At 39.7% G+C, this 21816-nt stretch overlaps 1 protein-coding gene across 1 annotated transcript in view; it reads left to right on the forward strand.

Annotated features, from left to right (window-relative positions):
- Positions 1-21816, forward strand: part of cdh17 (cadherin 17, LI cadherin (liver-intestine)) — a 33505-nt gene that overhangs the window by 8129 nt on the left and 3560 nt on the right. The window contains 12 exon segments of the mRNA NM_001423696.1: positions 1013-1151; positions 1244-1402; positions 1513-1671; positions 4651-4850; positions 6373-6501; positions 6616-6760; positions 9136-9351; positions 9437-9513; positions 9621-9812; positions 9917-10161; positions 12810-12940; positions 13016-13234. Of these exon segments, the coding sequence (NP_001410625.1) occupies positions 1013-1151; positions 1244-1402; positions 1513-1671; positions 4651-4850; positions 6373-6501; positions 6616-6760; positions 9136-9351; positions 9437-9513; positions 9621-9812; positions 9917-10161; positions 12810-12940; positions 13016-13234 (2011 nt within the window).

Here is a 21816-nt window from a genome sequence, read left to right on the forward strand (position 1 = left end):
AACATTAATTGTATTTTATAAATGTCTACCCATACCCCAACCCTTAATCCAACCATCACAGTACTGTAAAACAGTAATTATACCAAGTGTTATTCACATTATTTATTAAATTACTCATTAAATCGTATTTTCTTTATGCCCAACCCCAACCCTAAACCTACCCCTCACAGTGATGAAAATAAAATTATATTTGTTGTACAGTGTCACAAAAATGAGTATCCGCAGCTGAATCTAGACTTTATCAATATTCTTGGTACATCATCAAAATACCAAGTGTTACATTATTCTGCTAATGTTTGAAAATAGAACATGAAAGAATATGTACTGTTCATTCAGTCACACTGACAGATTGAATTTTATTTAGCTCAACTTTATAATTTATAATGATTTGGTTCAATATTTTGAGTGAAACATCCTCAAACTGGAAGTAACTCGTATACAGTAGTCAACATTTGAAGTGGTTCCAACCCATTATCAAAGTTGTCTTAAAACTACAGAACAGCACCCATTCTTGTCTTAGGGGAGTTTTGAAAACCCTTTTTTTGGTCAACTTCAAACGTTGATTACTGTAGTTTAAAATATAGAAAACACTTTTTCTTTGTAAATTATAGCAAATTGAGGTTAGCCAAAACCACAACAATAATTTAGAGCGTTCACTTTCATATTTAAATGCTCCCGAGTTATATGTTATAATATTCATTAATATGTTTCAATCAATTCAATTTGTTTATTATCATGTGCACAGTAAGGAAACACATTTCCCTGTACAATGAAATTCTAAATACCTATGAATGTAAATAACATATAATACTGATTGTGAAATAATGTAAACAGATGTAAACAAGGTACAGTAGTTCTTAAAATTGTGCTTATTATGCAAAAATACATATAATATAAAATGTTTTAAATTATTATTATTATAGAAAAAAATATATATAGTAGTGTGTGTGTGTTTGTGCGTGTGCGTGTGTGCGTGTGTGTGTGTGCGTGCGTGTGCGTGTGCTTTTTCCAGATTGAAGCACTTTCAGAAGATGGTAAAACTCTTGATGGGCCTGCCCAGGTTGTACTGCAAGTGATTGATGTCAATAACAATCCTCCTGTCTTTAGTGAGAGTCAGTACAGTGGCAGTATTAGAGAGCATTCTCCTGCAGGTGAGAAACACACACATTATCAGCGGATGCAGAAACGTGATACGTGATCTATTTGCTAATATCCTGTGTATACAAATATATTTTTTATGCAGGAGTTCCATTCGTGCAGGTGTTTGCTTCAGATGCGGATGATCCCAACACAGAAAACACTCAGCTGAGGTTCAGCATTGTAAATCAAATCCCCATTGTCGGGCAAACATTTTTCTTTGGCATAAATCCAAACAATGGACAGATATTTACAACAGAAGAAGGTACGGCAACAAATATATGAACAAGAAACAACATTGCTGATAATTGAGAGTTATTTTTTATGATTGTAATTTTTGTTTGTTATTGCTCATTTCTTGCTGTTGTGTTACAGGAGCAGAGTTTCTGAAGGCCAGACCTAGCGTAACATACAGCCGCGGGGAGGTTCGAGGCAGTCCTGACGTCCTGAAGAAAAAGTTTGAGGACTATTGTATTCCAAAGAACAACATTGCACTGGAGAACAACCCCTTTTACAAATGTGTTGAACGTGCAGGTCAGAAAACACAGAAACAATCAATGATCATGTATTTAACAATTATAAGATGTCTTCACACCTAAATAAATGCTGCACTAAATCTGGCTTACTCTGAGCTACCTTGATCTAGCATTATTGTCATATAAATGTCATATAAATTAACCTATAATAAACCTCTGTGCAGCGTTAAAGTTTGTGTAAAGACTTAAATACTAGGAGTGGGGAGAAATTATGGTGCAAAATCTCTGCTAATATTTCACAAACAAATCTAGTATTTAAAAACAAACACAATCTGCTTTCAAAGGATCACTCGACTTTGACACTGTAGTTATCAGTGGTTTCAGGTTTTCCCCTAGGAGAGTAATTCCTTAACATCATCATAGAGTAAATTTACTCTTAACATCATCTGCTATCTTAGTGTAGGAAATGGCCCAGGTGCAGTTGTGAGAACATTTGCCTAAATGTCAATGCATTTGTGAGACAATCTGCCTACATCCATTTGTGAGAAAATTTATCTGACTGCATTCGTGAGAAAATCCATGTAAATCCATTTGTGAGAAAATCTGTCTGAATGCATTTGTGAGAAAATCTAAATGAATGAATTTGTGAGAAAATCTGTCAGAATGCATTTGTGAGAAAATCTGAATGAATGCATTTGTGAGAAAATCTAAATGAATGAATTTGTGAGAAAATCTGTCAGAATGCATTTGTGAGAAAATCTGAATGAATGCATTTGTAAATTAATCTGCCTCCATCCATTTGTGAGAAAATCCGTCTGGATGCATTTTTGAGAAAATCTGTCCCATTGTATTTGTGAAAAAATCTGTCTGACTGCATTTATGAGAAAATCTGCCTCCATCCATTTGTGAGAAAAGCCATCTGGATGCATTCAGGAGAAAATCTGTTTCAATGTATTTGTGAGAAAATCTGTCTCCATCCGTTTGTGAGAAAATTTGCCTGATTGCATTTGTGAGACAATCCACATGTATTCAGGAGCTGTATGCACTAGATGTGTTTGTTCAAGGGCTAATTGCAGTTATGTTCACATCTACTGTATTTGTTTATGAAATATGATTTAAATTCGTAAAATACAATAAGTTAGTTTGTTAACACCACTGGGTTTTTGCTCAAAGTGACAATTGTTTTTACAATGTGGTTTTCTTTGTTTGTGAATTGAGTGATTCTTTGTTAAGCAGATTGTATTTGTTTGCAAAATGCTGGATTTGTTTGTGAAATATTGGCACAGTTTTCGCTTAGGGAAATATTCCTAAATCATAGTATCGCAATATATTCTATGGAAATTTTATATCAATACATGGGCACCCATGTCAATATATCATAGTAATATCACAGCAGTAAGTTAGCAATATAAAAATAGTGGCATTGCAGATAAGTTGACTTGTTTTATGACTGGTTTACATTAAAGTATTAGTCAGTTGTCAATCACATTTTGCAATAATATTGAAGTGTGATAAACAAACGGAGAAATGTTGGTATTTAGTTACAACATATGTTGCCAAAGTTTTCCTTTGGGGACTTTTTAAATTAGTAAAATATGATAATTGAAAAATGTAAACTGCAATATATTGAACAATGTCGCAATTAATTTAATTAATTCAAATGATTCATTTAAAATCACAATAATAAAGTATCATGATTATGTTGTATTGTGGGGATTACTATAGAAGCTCTTTTATGTAGCTCAATTTGGCATTAGGCTTGCAAATTTATTTAGAAACACTAAATAAAAATGTTTTGAAGTGACACCACAGTCTTTATTAACTGACATTTTGCATGAAAAGGAGTAAAAGTTGCTGGTGTTTTACTGCATATAGAGTTCAAATCAGCTGATCCTCGCAGTAAACTCTATATGTATATTTTCATCCATATACAATATTCCAGTCTTTCTCAACCACATTCCTGGACAACCACCAGCTCTGCCTATTTTCCATGACTCCTTAACCACACACACCTGATTCAGATCGTCAGCTCATTAGCAGAAACTAAAAAGACCAGTAATGGGTGTGACAGACAAAGGAGACATCCAAAACATAAAGTGTTGGTGGTTCTCCAGGAACGTGGGTTTTGAAACACTGCAATATTCTATTCCATTTTTATTGAAAATAGTCAGAGTAGTGGGTTCACAAAGAAAACTTTGAATAGAAAAATTGCACTTGATGAAACACTTAATTAACCATGAAATGGAAACCATTAAAATTGTGCAATTTTGAAAACCTCATGCACTCGACTGTTACCTCTTTCCTAGTGAAGGGACTCTTATGTTGGATGACAAAATAGTCTTGTAAAATTTATTAAGTACAAGATCCATACGATAAGTGTATAGTATGTAATTCTGATACAGTTTAGGAATTTCCAAAATGGACCAAATGGAACAGTATCCATGTCTCTTCTCAGTTTGATGATGTTAAGCAAATCAGACAATAATGAAGGACAGAACATTTAATTTAAAATGGGATGCTGATTAGATCGCTCTCGTACACTCACAGATTAAACGGCTCTATTAATGTCTGTGAATGACCACTTCTGTGATTAGAATCACTCTGGTGTGTGAAACGTGACACGTGCTTTAAAGAAGAGCGCAGTGATTAACTGTGTTCATCAGTGCAGATTACTGCAGCCTCAGAAACGAAGCTGGATTTGACCCAGATAACTTCAACATTCAGCATCCATATTACCAGCTCAAAACAATAATCATCACACTACTGACAGATATGTGCAGGTCTGTTCAGTTAGTTTCTTTATATTTCTCCACGAGTTTATGGGAAACCTTAAAAATGCAATTCTTTACAGCCAGAATAAAAATAATGATATAGATTCCAAACAGAACAGGAACACCGTGGTTAAAAGAGGCTTAAACAGTTGGCTTCACGCCGCTTTTGGAAAATAAAATTGAACCACTCATGAAAGCTGCTCAACAACCATGTTAGATGATAATTAAATAATAACCAGTCCAGTGTTTTATTTTGGCATGAACAGAAAGAAGAACAGTGAATGTTCTCCAGGATCCTGACTATGCACTGATTGTTCGGGCTGAGGATTTGGGAGGCAACGCTGTGAACTCATTGAGCAGTACGACACGGGTCAATATAGCCATCCTTCAAAACCTCTGGGTCAGTCCTGGACCAATCACCATTAGAGAAAATACAGATGAGGAATACCCTATGTATCTTGCCACAGTAAGTTTGGAGCGTTATGTTATGTTATGTTATGTTATGTTATGTTATGTTATGTTATGTTATGTTATGTTATGTTATGTCATGTTATGTCATGTTATGTCATGTTATGTCATGTTATGTTATGTGCGACATTACACTGTTATGTTACGTTGTTATGTTATGCTACGCTATGTTATGTTAAGTTTGGCTGCTACGCTATGTTACGTAATGTTATCCCATGTAATGCTATGTTAAGTTACATTATGTTGCCACGCTACACTAGTTACAAAATGTAATGTTATACTATGCTATGCTATATTCTCTATATTAAGGTCATAGATATTTACATTGGATGTCGCCTATGCTATTGTTGTCGATTGGAAGGAATGCGGCAATAGAGCCGCCATTTTAGTACAGGGTAGGGCTCCTTTGAAATGAACGTGGGACCAAGGTGCAGTAGAGGACTGTGCCCATCCAGAGCCAGAGATATACACACAAATACACACACACACACACACACACACACACACACACATATATATATATATATATATATATATATATATATATATATATATATATATATATATATATATATATATATATATATGTGTGTGTGTGTGTGTGTGTGTGTGTGTGTGTGTGTGTGTGTGTGTGTGTGTATTTGTGTGTATATCTCTGGTTCTGGATGGGCACAGTCCTCTACTGAACCTTGGTCCCACGTTCATTTCAAAGGAGCCCTACCCTGTACTAAAATGGCGGCTCTATTGACGCATTCCTATATATATATATATATATTAGAGTTTTCCCTGTGGTCAGTATGCAAATATTTTTTTAATGACATAAATTATAATTTTACATCACTTTTCTACATTAATGGATAAGTGATCGCACGAGCATTGCTGACAAAGAGCATATGTTTGTGTGCATGGAAATGCAATATCCTCCCTCCCTATAAAATCTGATGTAATCCGGAGTCCTGAAACACCCCTCCCTCCCCTGCTTTTACTTCTCATTTTAACGGAGGGAGCGATTCGTTTGTGAATGAATCTCCGTTATGAACGAGATTCACTTAGCCGAAACTAATACAAGTTTCTAGCACCGCAGCCTCTTGTTGTCATATTTCATTTACATTGTTTGCTGATTTAATTCAACAAAACTAGCATATCTGGTATTTAGTGTGAGTTAGGTGTGCTACCTTCCTTATGATCAGTGCACAAAGACTGTATCATCATCCGTATTTGTTTAGCACAAAAGTTTGAAATATACAAAAAAACTAAATCTTACCTATGAAATGTTCTGCCTTTGTGCTTGGTTTTGTTTGTTACTACACCCGTACACAGCGCTAAAGTCTTGACTAGTGCAGCTGAATGACATTTGTCCTGGGAGCACTGTACAAACGTGGCAGCGCTATTGACGCATGCTCAGGGTCGGTATGCGATATCTAGTTTATATATCTATGTATTAAGGTTAGCAGAAGAAGATTCTATTTTCAAGCGCTATTTTTGTGTTTCTTTTTAACATTTTTTTATTATTGTTATAGATGAGAGCAAATAATCCCACTGCACTGTACAGACTGGAACAGAAAGAAATACTTTCCTTCCCCTTCACCATCAATCAGGATGGAGACATTTATGTTACCGGTCCACTGGACAGAGAAGAGAAAGAAATGGTAAAGGAAAAGCTTGCAAAGCTGCACTGGAAGAGAGAAATCATACATACCAGACTAAAAACTGCAATAACCATTGAGTGTTGAATTTTAAACCTGAATATGTTTGTGTTTTAGTACATACTGGTAGTCATAGCAGAAGATGAACAGGGTGTGGAGCTGGAAAAACCCATGGAGATTCCTGTGCTGGTGCAGGATGAGAATGACAACCCTCCTATATGTGATGAAGCTTTGTTTGAGGTGCAGGAAAAGGAGCCCGTAGGTAATGATGTCAGACTATTTACACACATACTTTATTTGCATCAGTTTAAAGATGTGTATGGGAGGGGTGTAAAAAACAGATCTGAGGTAGTAATGCAGGCATGACATGATATGGGTGTGCATTAGTTTCTAATAAATCAATGTTTTGTTAATTATTATGGTAAAGCTTTGTTTATTAAACAGAGATTGTTTAGATAATTTAATTTAAAGAGCTTAAGATGTGTGTTAGTGAAAACTAGTCTATGTTATAGAATCAAAATTAAGCACTCAACACCCCTGCATGTCATGAATTTGCCGGAAAATGTTTGTTTAAAAATGTAATTCTTACCTATTCCCTACCCTTTAACCAAACCATAACAATACATTATTCCCAAAATCAAAGAGATAATAGTTAAATAACAATCATGTAGAAGTGCATAAACTTAATTGTAAGCCCAAACTTAACATGAACGGTAAACATATGCCTTAATTCTGATTGGCTAATTGGAATGTTTTCCCAGAGATGGGTTGCAGCTGGAAGAGCATCCACTGCGTAAAACATATGCTGGATAAGTTGGCGGTTCATTCCGCTGTGGCGACCCCAAATTAATAAAGGAACTAAACCAAAAAGAAAAAGAAATAATAAATGAATAAATCATTGGAATGTTGTTCCAGGATCAACATAGATGTTAATCCAGGATCATGTCCTACTTGGTGAAATCAGGTTGGCGCAACACCCCTGTAGTATCATATGATAGAACAATTTTTTTTTAGATCTAAATTCTTAGGGCTACACTTACTAAACAATGCAGTTTACCATGCTTTTACCATGCAATACCATGTTTCCCATGCTAATTGGAAATACGCATCTCTTCCTTACTTTTTTTGCAAAATGTAAAATATGTTTCTTCAGGTACATTAAGATTTAGTTGCACATTTCAGATGCCCTTTCCACTAGAGGGGTGCTGTCTACAGTTGTGTCGTTTTTGTTTTACCTTGAAAAAATGATCATTTATTAATTTAATTCATCTTAATTTCTATAGCGCGTATGTTCTACTTCACAAAGTAGATTGTGTCAAAGCAGCTTAACATAGATAAATTTCTAGTAAATTGAAATTAATTCAGTCTAGTTTTAACAGTTGATGTACAGCTAGTTCAGTTTACTGTAAATGTAAATGTCACTGCTGAAAGCCAAACACTAAAGAGCATCTCAATCGATGCGCAACGCCACTAGTCCTAAACCAAGCAAGCCAGTGGCGACAGTGGAAAGGAACAAACTTCACCATTTGATGAAAGTAAAAGAAAAAAAAAACTCTATAAATATTGTTGACAATATCTCCCTGCTAATATCATTAGTGTGAAAAGAAACACAATTTGTTGGTGTCATACTGCACCGTAGTGTTCATTTTACCTAGAAACTGCAATGGTGAAGTATGTGGAAGGAATTTTTTTCAGTTTCATAATAATGTTTGTATATATACAAAACATTTTTATAGCATTGCCTTTAAAAAACACGTCCAGTCAATTTCAATGCTTATTTTGATTTGCTTTTAAGTCAACCGTGAGTTTGTGATGCTGTTTTCACTTTGCACTTCACACTTCTGTGTGTTTCACTTTGTGGCCCTGATTTGAAAAGGAGGCGGAGTCAAGGGAACTTGGGCATTTGCGGCAGACACATACCTGTATCCATTTAAGCAACGTCATCACCTGGAGACACAGTATCACCAAAGTGGTCTTACAGCCCAGTAGGTCTGGGCCTGCCGTAAACAACCAAGTTCCCTTGTAATGTTTGGTTTTGTAGAGGCAATGCTATGAAAAATGTTTTGCAAATATTGGTTGTTGTTTTTTTTGCACTGCTTGTTTTTTTTTTTTTTTTTTTAAGCAAATGTCAATTTTATTTTTTTCAAAACTTTCCTTGGCAGTTCATTATTTTTGTTAGCAAAATTATATTTGTTTGTCAAATTAATTTTCGCTTTGTAATTTTTGGAGATTTGCATTTGTTGTTTATTTATATTATTTTTTTTAGCTCAATACTTTATTTTTTGTTTGCAAAACTTTCTTTTAATTTACAAGTATTTATGGCCCTAGATTATCTCCATATAGATCCCAACAGTATTTTTTGTTCCAAAAGAGGACTTGCTTTGACACAAGCTAATAGTTGTCATAGTAAAACTGGCTGTTTGAATAGTATTTGTTATGTCCTCTTTATCTAATTACAAATAAGATCAGTGTTATGGTTTTACTATCATAATGTGTTTAAAATGTTACCATATCCAGCTTTCAGTAACATCTTGAATCTCAGATTTGTGGTCTCAGACTTTTGAATCCACTTTTATTATTAACAGTTTGCTCCATTCCTTCATTGACATTATTAACAATAATAATATGCATGTGTAGGTAATTCGATTGGTCATCTGCCCGCTCATGACAATGATAAAGAGGGTACACTAAGCTCAGCTTTAACCTACACTCTCCGGAGCCAGACACCCACCAAGCCAAGTGACAAAATGTTCTCCATCGACCCAAACACTGGTGAAATCAAAGTGGCCAATCAAAACTTCCAGAGAAAACAAGTGCCTCAGTATGAGCTCACCTTTGAAGTGACTGATCAAGGTAAAACAGCAAACCAAAATCAATGAAATGAAAATATCAATATATGAAGAGAAACGTTCATCCTAACGTTTCTGCTTGTTTGTAGTTTTCTTCACGAAATGTAAAGCAATCATCAAGGTGATCGACATCAATGATGAGATCCCTATCTTCGAGAAAAACGATGTATGTGCTTTTATTTGACTACCTACATAAACTGCGATCAATAGGTTGCTGAATCTCTGCTCTGATTTGCTTTCTGCTTGTTGATATTTTTCGGTCTCATGTCGCAGTATGGAACTTACAGTGTTCCCGAACTGGCTGAAGTGGGCACAACTTTGCTCAACATTAAAGCCACAGATGCGGATGATACAGGAACAGGAAGCTCTAGAGTGGAGTATCACATCACAGCTGGAGACCCTCAGAACCTCTTCGCCATTGAGGTTGATGAAGAGACTGGAGAGGGCAGAGTCTACATCGCTCAGGTATCAACACTCTACTTATGATAAGGATCCTTTTTCAGAGTGCAAAACCTGTACATTCATCATGCTTTTTTTTATGTCTTTGTTTTCATATTCTCAATCGTCAGCCACTGGATTATGAGCTCCAGAGCGTCTACAATCTTAAGATTGATGCCCGTAATCCCGAGCCCCTGATCGCAGGAGTGGAATATAATGACAGTTCCACTACATCTGTTGTCATTGAGCTGGTAGACGTGGATGAGCCTCCAAAGTTTGAGGTGGAGGGGCTTAATGTCAATGTGCCAGAAAACATCACGGTTGGAACCCTACTAATGAAAGCTGAAGCCAAGGATCCCGAGGGAAAGACTATCAAGTAATGCTGTGCTTTTTTTTTTTGTCTACTTTTTTTGAGACTTGAGAGTCTTCTTTTTTATTGAAGAGAGAGAGAGCTTTGTTTTGGTTTTTATATTATACTGGAGCACAAAACAATCTTGTTTTGCACAAGAACATGTTGATACGATAGTCAAAATTATAGATTTTTATTTTATGCCAAAATGATAAAGGTCATGTTCCTACTGTAACTATATAAAAACTATAGTATACTAGTAATATACTATGTTAATTGCTGATAACTTCATCTGGACAATTTTAAAGGTAATTTTCTAAACATTTAGATTTTTATTGAACCCTTTTTATTTGTAACCCTTTGTGTTAATTTCTATCACAGCCAACATTAGTCTATACTAACAAACCATACATCAACAAGGTGATTATTTATTCAGCTGCAGGTTTATAAATCTCAATACCCTAAAATTGACCCTTATGACTGATTTTGTGAGATTATATTGGGGTAAACTAAGCCTTTATGTCAAAATAATAACTTTAAATAGATCACTCATGCTCTAAAACAACATGATCATGTTCTCCATTAATTGGATTTTGAATTTATCCAAACAACAGGAACATCTGGGGCCTCATGTACAAAGACTTGCATTGAATTTATACTAAAACATTGTGTACGGACAAAGCTGTAAATTCCCATGAATGAAACACTGCGCAACATGCACGAGCGCAAAAACCCCTCCCTGCCTCCTCCCCTGTATAAATATGCTAATGATTCCACTTTGGCAAAACCATACGAAAAAGCAAAGACAAAAGCAAGCAAGAAAAGAAACTTCACAGAATGTGAATTGGAGGTGATCCTGTCAGAGGTAGAACAGAGAAAAAACGTGTTATTTGCAAGTTTGTCCTCCGGAATTAATAACAAAAGAAAAAAAAATAGGGTGGGAGAGTTTAGCTGACGCGGTTAATGCAGTGGAGTCTAAACATCGAACTGTGAGCGAATTGTTTAAAAAAAAAAGGTCCGGTGTAAAGGTGCAGATTAGGAGGGGAACATCGGGGCACTGTCAAAGTGTGGACCAAACAGGTAAGGGAAAGGGTGATGCTGAACTAACACTCTTTGAGGAGAGAGTTACCTCAATATCCGTCAGTATCCATGTCTGTGAGAGACACAGATGTATTAGAGCAGAGGTGTCAAACTCAATTCCTGGAGGGCCGAAGGCCTGCACAGTTTAGTTCCAACCCTGCTCCAACACACTAACCTTTAGGTTTCAAACAAGCCTGAAGGACTCTATTAGTTTGATCAGGTGTGTTTAATTAGGGTTGGAACTAAACTGTGCAGAGCTGCGGCCCTTTTGGAGCTGAGTTTGACACCTGTGTATTAGAGGAACACTTTGTTAGGGCGGTATAGCAGCACCCCTCCGCTCTTATCAAGGCAGTGCCACCAGCATATTGGCTGCCCAATCACCCGCTCTACAACTGACCGAGTGTGAGAATGGGCATCATTTTTTCTGCACTTTTGGTCAGTTAGTGGGTTGTTGAGGGGGGTTAACAGCCACGTCTTAAATGGATAACCGTGACCTCCTGATATGCAGTTAAATAATTACGCTCAATAAAATTAAATAAACAAACTTAGCTGAAATAATTTCTTTAAATACATCACTCTCCAAGAAGCCACCCATTGCGCACCCTGCCACCTTGGAGCCTCCTCACTATCTCTCTTTCCAAATTTGGACCCAAACCAGCACAGAGCTCCAAAAGAGTATAGCTCTTGGAAATCTGAAACGGCTAATAAGCCAGTTTCCCTTTGGATTCGATCATTGACAATGTCCTCAAATAAGGCCAACACTCCCATTGCCATAGACTAAAGGTTGTATACATATGCAAATGCTTTTATATGTTCTAAATCACATAATTGGTAAAAAAAAAAAAAAATTTTAATTACCCTTTTTATCAATTATAAATGAATAGCAATGTTTTTCACATGTGTTGCTGTCATACTTTGTAGTGTGCAATTTAACCTAATTGCCTCTATGAGTCGCCAATGGAAACAAAACAAACACACACAAGAAATACACGTACACCAGACATAAAGTTGGCATGGACCAACGCACATTCTCACCGTAATTTCATCAATAATAAATCCAAACATGAGTGTGAATCCTGGCTTGCGCAACGTTTTTGTTGGTACGCAGCTTTGATACAAGAGGCCCCTGATCTTTTTTTCCACATGAACAATATGACAACTTTGAAAATTTTAAGTGTTACGTCAGCCAAAAAATTATTTTACTCACCCTCAACTGTATTGTACCTGAAGAGTTTCTTTTTTTCTGTTAAACACAAAGGAAGATATTATGAATGGATATTATTCATTGGCATCCTTAGTAGGAAAAACACTTTCTCAAATATAACCTGAAACAGAAATAAAGAAAGTGAAACGAATAAAAGGTGAGTTTATGTTGACAGAATTTTCAATTCGTGATGAAATAACCCATTCATCACTTTAACAAAAAAAAAAACACTTCAGAATCTATAACTTTATTGAGTAGCTTTAAAAGGCTTTTTACATCTCATATTTTTATAGCATTCTGACAACTTTATCTCCAGCAATACCTCTAGCCTGGTTCCTCAGTTTAGTACTGCTATTTATTAATCACTGACCTGAAATGTTCTGTTTGCTAGGTTTAAGATGGAAGGAGATGAACACAAGTGGTTGGAGCTGAATGTTGACACTGGAGAGCTGAAGACTAAAGCAGCGTTGGACAGAGAGACAGTGGATCATTTCACTCTCACAATCACCGCTTATGAGACCGGTCAGAAACCAGCAGAGCTCTGATGCAGGCGAATGTCATCTGGTCAGTTTAAAAACCAATGTCTTTTCTTTTCAGAGGGAAGCAAGATGGAGGCTGAGATGAAGGTGGACATTCATCTGCAGGATGTAAACGACAACTACCCTAAACTCCAGAAGACACAGGGCTTCATCTGCCTTCAGGACATGACCCCCTTGACCCTCACTGCTATGGATAAGGACGCAGACCCCTACGGAGAGCCCTTCACGTTCGCCATCAGCCGAAAATCACAAAACTTTGAGATCAAACCTGTGGATGGTGAGCAGATCTTTGGTTCAGTCTATGACTTATTAAAAGCGCTATTTTCATTTATTTATTTATTTCCAAATACTTTTTTATTAAAAGTTTTTAGTGCAAAAACATGTCACAAATTTACATTGAATAATAAGATAATATCTATTATTCATGTCATTTATATAATGTATACAAACATAATAAATAAAATTAAATTGTAATTAAATAAATAAACAAACAAACAAATAAAATAAAATAAATTATTTAAAAAAATAAGAGCATAAAATGCTAAATTATTTTACAAAAAGGCAGATAACATTTCTTTTGTCCAGGCTGAGTCTAACAGGCAAGCTTTCAGTCTGAGAAACATAGAGGTTTCTAGATAATCAAAGAAAAGAGTTCAGATCAAATAGAAAGGGTTTGTTCATCATAGCTGTGGAGATGTTCAAGCAGCTATTTTTTTATCTGGGGTTTTTTTCATTAATCTACTTTACAAGGATACATTTTGAGCAAGGTAAACCAAAATATGTACAGTAGAAGGTCTCTGTTTCGAAAATTATAAGGTACATCATCATTGAGACCCAGTAAGACCCATCCATTTAAAAATGAGATGAGATGAGTAAAGATGAAAAGTTGAGCTGAAGCCTAATCAAGTCCCACAACTGCTGTACAAGAGGACAACTCCACATACGAAGACTGAAAGATCCAATGTCCGATTTGAAACACAGCTCAGACAGACCAGGACTCATTTTATGTAACCTCAGGTGTAATAAACAGTCTATGTAAAAGTTTTAAAACGGGTATTTTAAGATGTACAGTATAATTAAAGTTCCAATGCAATCAAAGTGTACTCTTCTTTATCTGTACATAGTGCATGTTATAAAGGATCCTGTGCATTTCATTATTTTGTAAAAATTTAATTGCTCTTAAAATCTTCAATCATATATAACCCTCCAAACGACTTTTCTTTACATCTGGTCACATAGAATACCTTTAGGGCGTGACTATGAGAGCGTGTGTCGTTTCTGCTTTGCCTTTATCCATTCGTCAATCATTTTTCATTTTGTTAGCGACACACAGCTTCCATTTATCCAATCAGTTACCAAAGGAGAAAATCAGGCACCGCACTACTTTTTTTCTAATTTCAGACCATTTCAAGTAGATGTACTTTACGATAGAGAAAAAAATGCACATCTTAACTTTCGTTTCATGATGACTTTAAATGGTTTTTATTTATATTATTTAATTTACTTTCATCTATAAAGCTTGAAATCTGGTCATACAGCAGGTGATGATTGATGCTTGAATGCTGTGTTTATGAATACTCAACTTTTTATTGCCACTACGTGAACAGCTTGAAACAAAGCTTAAAAATCAAGACATTCCCCAAATTCCTAGGTTGATTCGAAAAAGGATGTTGTTGGAATATCTAGCCATTCCATGCGTGTCCAATAAAAATTTTTCTTCAATGTCAAAAATATTAGTTATTTATTAGATACAAGTAAATAGTTCAATAACAGAGCTCTGGGTTAGAGAACACCAATACAATACAAGAATTGATCACATTTTACAATACGGTTCATTAGTTAATGTTAATTAATGCATTTACTAACATGAAATAACAATGAACAATACATTTACGTCTGTATTTGTTCATGCTAGTTAACGTTAGTTAATGAAAATACAGTTGTTTATTGTGAGTTCATGTTAACTCATGGTGCATTAACTAATGTTAACAAGCATGGACTTGGATGTTAATAATGCATTAGTAAATGTTCAATTATGATTAATAAATGCTGTACATGTGTTGTTCATGATTAGTTCATGTTAGTAAATGCATTAACTAATGAACCTTATTGTAAAGTGTTACCCAAGAATTATATTCGGAAGGTTCGCAACCATTCGACATTTCCCAGACTCCAGTATTTATACACAATTACATTAAAAGGTTTGGAATTCTTAACTTGTCAATCATTCTGCAGTCCTCTGGCACCCGCACCCACACATACTTCCTCTTTTCTACAAATTCTTTGCTCAAGTTAAAAGCATAAAACTTCTCAACTGCAAAGTTCAGTTTCAGCTAAGGGTGTCACGATCCTCCAAATCCTCGATTCCATTACATTTTCGATTCTAAATTCACGATTCGATTCGATTTTCGATTATGAATAATTAGTTAATTAATGACCAATTAATTATTTGTAGTCTACCGTTTAAACTACCTGACCTGCGTGGTCTTTGTTTTACCCATAATCAAATCATACAGTAAATGAATAAAGGCAAGATACACACATAATTACCACCTGTCAATCACTTTTTCTGCGGGACTTGTGAATAGACAGTGATCTGTGTCGTTATAATGGCGTCGGTAAAAAAAGACGCACAACCAACCAGCCAACAGTATCTGAGGTGTTCGCTAAAATGACTAAGTACAAGTGAGTGAAAGACTGAAGCAGTCTACTGATCCTCTGACTGCCTGAACCCGCTGTCTCGAGCCCATGGCTGTTTGTGTGCGTCTGTGTCTGTGTGTGTGTGTACGTGTCAGAGGTAGAGAGGAAGGAGGGCTGCTTAGAAATGCTACACGCCACTGTGGATGTCAAATCGTTGTCGTTCTAAAATGCCATTTAAAAACAAAGAGAGTGTAAACAGGGCCTGAGTGTGTACTTTTCGCGAGCGGATTTGCAACGGGGGCGGGTGGAGGATCGTGATGCCGGTGTTGTCTATCGGATGAACCCTAATACGTACATAGCAGAGCTTGCAAAACTGTGTTTTTTTTTGTCGACAACACGAACGTTGTCAACATAACTCACTGGAAATCCAAAATGCTTACACACCGGCGACTTCATTGAAAGAGGAGAGGATTTAAGCTCTGTCGACGGGTCTCCTGTATCTGCAGTTTAACAAACACTTCAACAAGCCTGTTTTTTCCCACTTGGCAAGCCAAGCTGACGTGACATGGGGGCGTGGCAGCATCGACGATTCTATTTTTTGATTCGATAATTGAAATTGAGCATAAATTTCGATCGATTTCGATTAAAAATCGAAATCGTGACACCCCTAGTTTCAGCACATCTTTTCTTCAACAAGGAAGCAAAGTTAGAAGTTAAAGTTATTTTCAGATATCGATGTTGCTCTATCTTTCCAGCCAGCGGCAGGAAACTTATACTTCTGCAAAAATGCTTCATTAGCATGCAAAGTGTATCACACACAGAGAAGAAGTTACTATATCACTCAGCTCTACAAAATACAAATGTTTAATGAAAAGCAAAAGAGACCAAAGTAATTAAAAAAAATTAACAATGCAGGAATTTCTAGAATATCATGGAACTTTAAAAAGTCAGACATGAATGTCAGGGAATTTTTATATATTTTAATTGAGTCCTGAGATATCAAGGATTTTCTAAGCAGCTCTCTTACATTATGTGATGTGACACAACTAGTATTACAGAATGTAAATGGGTCTAAATGTCTTTTAAAGAAGCATGAGATTTTATCACAGTAAAGCAATAGTTCGTGTTGTGATGGATCCAATCTTTTACACATTTTCTTTTTTCTGTTGACCACAAAAGAAGATAGTTTAAAGAATGTTGTTAATTGGAAGCCATTGACTTTGATTATATATAATGTTTTGGAATCAACAGTATTTACAAACATCAGATGTTTTTTCATCAGTTTTTTTTAACATTTTTTTGGATCAGTATGATTTAATTTTCTTATAATTAATCTGCTCACACAGCCTTTTATTGTTTAATGAAAAATACTGTATAAACTGTAAAATTGTGAAATATTATTATTTTGTATGTAGTTTAAAATAAAAAAATAATAAATAAATAAATAGCTACAATTTCTAAGCTTAAAGCTGACTTTTTAGCATCATTATTTCAATTTTCAGTATCAAATGATCCTTCAGAAACATTCTAATATCATCATCTGCTCCTCAATAAACATTTATTATTATCAGTGTTAACAACTGTTTGTCTGCTCCATGTTTTTTTGTGGAAAATCATACTGTACCAATCGAAATTTACCAGTGTATCCCAAATGTAAAACGTTATTTCATTTTATTTATCAAGGACACAATAAGTTTTCCAAGAGTGAATGTAAATACATTTTTAATAAATACATAACTAAATAATATTTTTATGATTTTATTTTTAACTTTCTTTTCATCAAAGAAACCTAAAAAAAGTAATCTGAAAAAAAAGTTCAGCGTTTATCATTACTAATGTCTGAGAACGTTCGAGGTTACTAAAGTAACCCTTCGTTCCCCGAGGAGGGGAACTTCAGCACTATAAGTGGATTTGATTGTAAAATCCACGCATTGGGAGGTTCGGTTCAGAAGCTACTCGTCTGAAAGAGTATTGAACGGGCCAATTAAGAATGAATTGGCAGCGCAAGCCTGCGCAGGTGAGCGGCATAAGCAATCAACTGAGTATATAAGCTCACCTGGCGCCAGCAGACGCTATCCTTTTTAAGCTGAAGAGACTTTCAACAGCTAAGGGACAGTCATTATGGCGACGGAGTATAGTGCTTCCGTTCCCCTCCTCGGGGAACGAAGGGTTACTTTAGTAACCTCGAACGTTCCCCTTCGGGGGGAACTTCAGCACTATAAGTGGATTTGATTGTAAAATCCACGCATTGGGAGCCCATTGAAAGCGCCATAATGACTGCACCTTACCAACACCCCCGATGAGGAGATAGTCAAGCAAGCGTGACGCACCCACATCATGGGGGGCGCGGTCCTCCAACGTGTCCCTGGCCCTAATTTATCCTACTTCAACAGAAGTTTTACGGATTTATATATATTTTTTGGGAAGTCGTGAGCATCTAGATAATTCTAGGAAAATACGACAGTACGTTGGGAAGCGTGCAATCCCGATAGGGAGGACGCTGCGGAGGCCATCCGTTACCCAAGGGGGGATAGATGGCAGAATTTACATATGGACTAGCCCTAAAAAGGGGGAGTACGCATAGCAAAAGAGTGGTTAGCGGGGAGGGAAGACACGGGTCCGCCCAGGGGGGGGGGACTTAACCGTGGCTGAATAAGCATATGGGATCGCCTAGTGGGGACCACACATAGCAGGCACCTTTACCCAAAACGCGGGCTGACCAGCGGGCAGACCTACAACGTAGTGGGCCAGCAAGTGACTCCTCTGCTGAGTCAGTGCTGGGGGCCACGGAGGAATCTGCAGGGCTCACCTGACGGGGAACTTTACTGACAGATAAAAAGGCGCACGTATCTCCGTGTTAGGGAAAATGGCGCAGCAAGCGTGTTTCAACACCCTACCGAATTGTTCCCTCAATCACCAAGGGTTACCTAATACCCTTGAGGAAACCGGCTCCACTCGCAGATTGTAAAACCTTGCAAATGTGTTGGGTGTCACCCAGCCCGCAGCTCTACAGATGTCTGTTAGAGGGGCGCCGCGTGCGCGCGCTCGAGAGGATGCGAAGCTCCGAGTGGAGTGCGCACGCGCTCTCGGGGGACGCGGCTCATCTCGGCTCTGATAGTGAAAGAAAGGCATCCACAATCTAGTGGGAACTTATTTCGGTACGGCACTTCCCTGCTGCCGACCGCTATAACAGACGAAGAGCTGCTCAGATGATCTAAACTCTGAGTGCGGTCCGGATAATACGCAAAACGCGAACTGGACAATAAATAAGGGCTGGGTCTGCCTCCTCCGAGGGCAGCGCTTGCAGGCTCACTACCTCGTATTAAAACGGAGTGGTAGGAACCTTGGGCACATATCGCGGGCGGGGTCTCAGGACGTGAGAGAAGCCAGCCCAATTACAGGCACGAGTCACTGACCGAAAAATGCCTCCGGGTCCCCGACCCTCTAATCGATATCAACGCGACCAGCAGAGCTGTCTTCAGGGACAGAAATATACTGAGTCGAGGATCGAAGGGATCTGACGCGGCTTGTGTAGCGAGGGCGAGATCCTAAGAGGGCATGAGAGGGGGCGGGGTGGATTAATTCGCTTAACGCCCCTGAGGAACCGGATGATGAGGTTATGCGTTCCCACGGTGCTGCCAGCCACCGCGTTATGAGAGCGGAGATGGCAGCCACGTAACCTTGAGTGTGGAGGGCGACAGCCTGCTCTCCAACTTCTCTCGGCGTAAAGAAAGCACAACGCTGATCTGGCAAATTACGGGGGTCTTCTCAGCGAGAGACACACCATTCAGTGAATAGACTTCACGTCAGGGCATAGGCGCGCTCGGGGAGGGGGCTCTAGCCCGAGTGACGGTATTAGCCACCGCAATCGGAGGTTACCTAAGTCTTCCTCGCGTCTAAAAATCTCCAAAGATCAGCGAGGGTGCCAGGTGGTGCCCTGTCCCTGAGAGAGTAGGTGCTCTCTCGAAGGGACTGCCAGGGGAGGGCTATCGCGAGGGAGAGCTCTGACATCCAGGTCCGGTTGAGCCAGAGGGGCGCAACCAGCAACCTGTTCCTCGTCCTCCCTGACCATGCACAGTAACTGCGCGAGCAGGCTCACTGGGGGAAACGCGTATTGCGCGTGCCCCGAGGCCAGCTGTAAGCCAGTGCATCCGTGCCGAGAGCACTCGGTCAGGGAAAGAACAACTGGCAATGAGCGATCTCGGGGGAAGCAAAAGATCGATCTGGGCTTCCCCGAATCGCGCCCATATCAGCTGAACAGACTCGGGGTGGAGTCTCCATTCTCCAGGACGCAAGGCTGCCGTGTGAGCGCATCGGCTGCACGGTTGAGCTTGCCTGAATATAAATGGCGTGCAGCGATTTCAGCCGCGGATGACTCCAGAGGAGCAGACGGCGGGCGAGCTGAGACATGCGGCGAGAGCGCATACCCCCTACACGGCTGATATACGCCATCGCCGCCGTACTGTCCGTCCTGACCAGCACGTGTTGCCGCTCCAACACCGGAAAAAAAACGGTGGAGAGCGAGGAACACTGCCAACAGCTCCAGGCGATATGCCAATGCAACTGGTTACCTTCCCACAGGTCCGCAGCCGCATGCCCGCAACGCACAGCCCCCCAGCCCGTGTTGGAAGCGTCTGCTGAAACGACAACAAGACTGGACGCCTGTTCTAGAGACACCCAGGCCTGTAGGAACGAGGGGTCGCTCCAAGGGCTGAGGGCGCGGCGACACAGCGCAGTAACAGAGACTCGGTGTGCGCGCGCGTGCCATGCGCGTCTGGGGACTCGATCGTGAAGCCAGTGCTGAAGTGGTCTCATATAGAATAATCCGAGCGGCATGAAGCGGCTGCGGATGCCATATGCCCCAGGAGCCTCTGAAATAGTTTCAGTGGGACCACTATTTTACTGTCGAGCTCTCTCAGACAGTACAGCATCAGCTGAGCGCGCTCTCCGGAGAGGCGCGCTGCCATGGTGACCGAGTCCAGCTCCAGCCCGAGAGAAGAGATCCTCTGCACGGGGGCGAGTTTGCTCTTTTCTCGGTTGACCTGAAACCCCCACAGGTGGAAGTGCCAGAGCACTTTGTCTCTGTGCATAATCAACTCTGTGCATAATCAAAAGAGAGGGCAATTCAGCCAGTCGTAAAGAAATTGAGTATGCAGATGCCCGCGAGCCGAAGGGGCGCTGAGGCACCCTCCGCGGGCTTGGTGAGGACCCGCGGAGACAGAGAGAGCCCGAAGGGGAGGGCTTTGTATTGCCAAGCTCGACCTTCAAACGCAAACCGCAGAAACTGTCGGTGGCGAGGAAGAGTGGAGACATGGAAATACGCGTCCATCAGGTCTAATGCTGCAGACCAACCCAGAGGACGAACGCACCGGAGGATGCGCTTCTGCGTGAGCATTCTGAACGGCAGCTTGTGCAGGCAGCGGTTCAAAACGCGCAGATCTAGGATTGGCCGTGACCCACCGCTCTTTTTGGGCACGATGAAGCGTGGGCTGTAAAACCCGCTCTCCATCTCGGCTGGAGGGAGCGGCTCGATTGCATCCTTCGCCAGGAGGACAGCAATCTCCTCTCGCAAGACAGGGGCGGACAGGGGGCTGACCCTGGTGAATACACACCCGTGACTTGGGGGGCCGTTTCGCGAACTGAATCGCATAGCCGAGTTTGATTGTGCGTATGAGCCACCGCGAAGAGCTGGCCCGCGCTAACCAGGCAGGCAGAGCTCTCGCTAATGGACTCATCGCTACAATCGCTGACGTACCAGCAGTGGGGCAGCGCGGAGTGGGTGTGCTGATCCGGGAAGCTCGCGGGTCCCACGGAAAAGCTGGAGGTGAGATATTTGCTCTCACTCCAAACCCGAGCTCCGGAGGGGAGGCTCGAGGGGTGGGAGAAAGGAGACCGTCCTCCCAGCGCTCGTGAGCCACTGGCGAAACGCACCGAATCTGCAAGCTAGAAAGCATAGCGTCCCAGACTGGCAGATTTCGGGCTGTCACATCTGGGGAAGTGAAAAGTGCCCTTTCATAATGTTTTCATGGCAGTAAAAAGTGCCGTTGGAAATGGGGCCCCGCCCTCCAGCGGGGAAAGAGCAAGTTCCCTCTTCTCCAGATGGCCTGTCCCAGGGGCGCTTCGCGGTCCGTTGCCGGACTTAGCGGCGTTCTGGGCAGGGGGGCTGCCTGCTTCCGAGGTGCCCGACGCGCTCGCTTCGCCTGAGGCGTGTGCGGGGGC

Source organism: Danio rerio, chromosome 16 (genome assembly GCF_052040795.2).
Source record: "Danio rerio strain M-AB ecotype USA chromosome 16, GRCz13ab, whole genome shotgun sequence".
NCBI classification, from domain to species: Eukaryota; Metazoa; Chordata; class Actinopteri; order Cypriniformes; family Danionidae; genus Danio; species Danio rerio.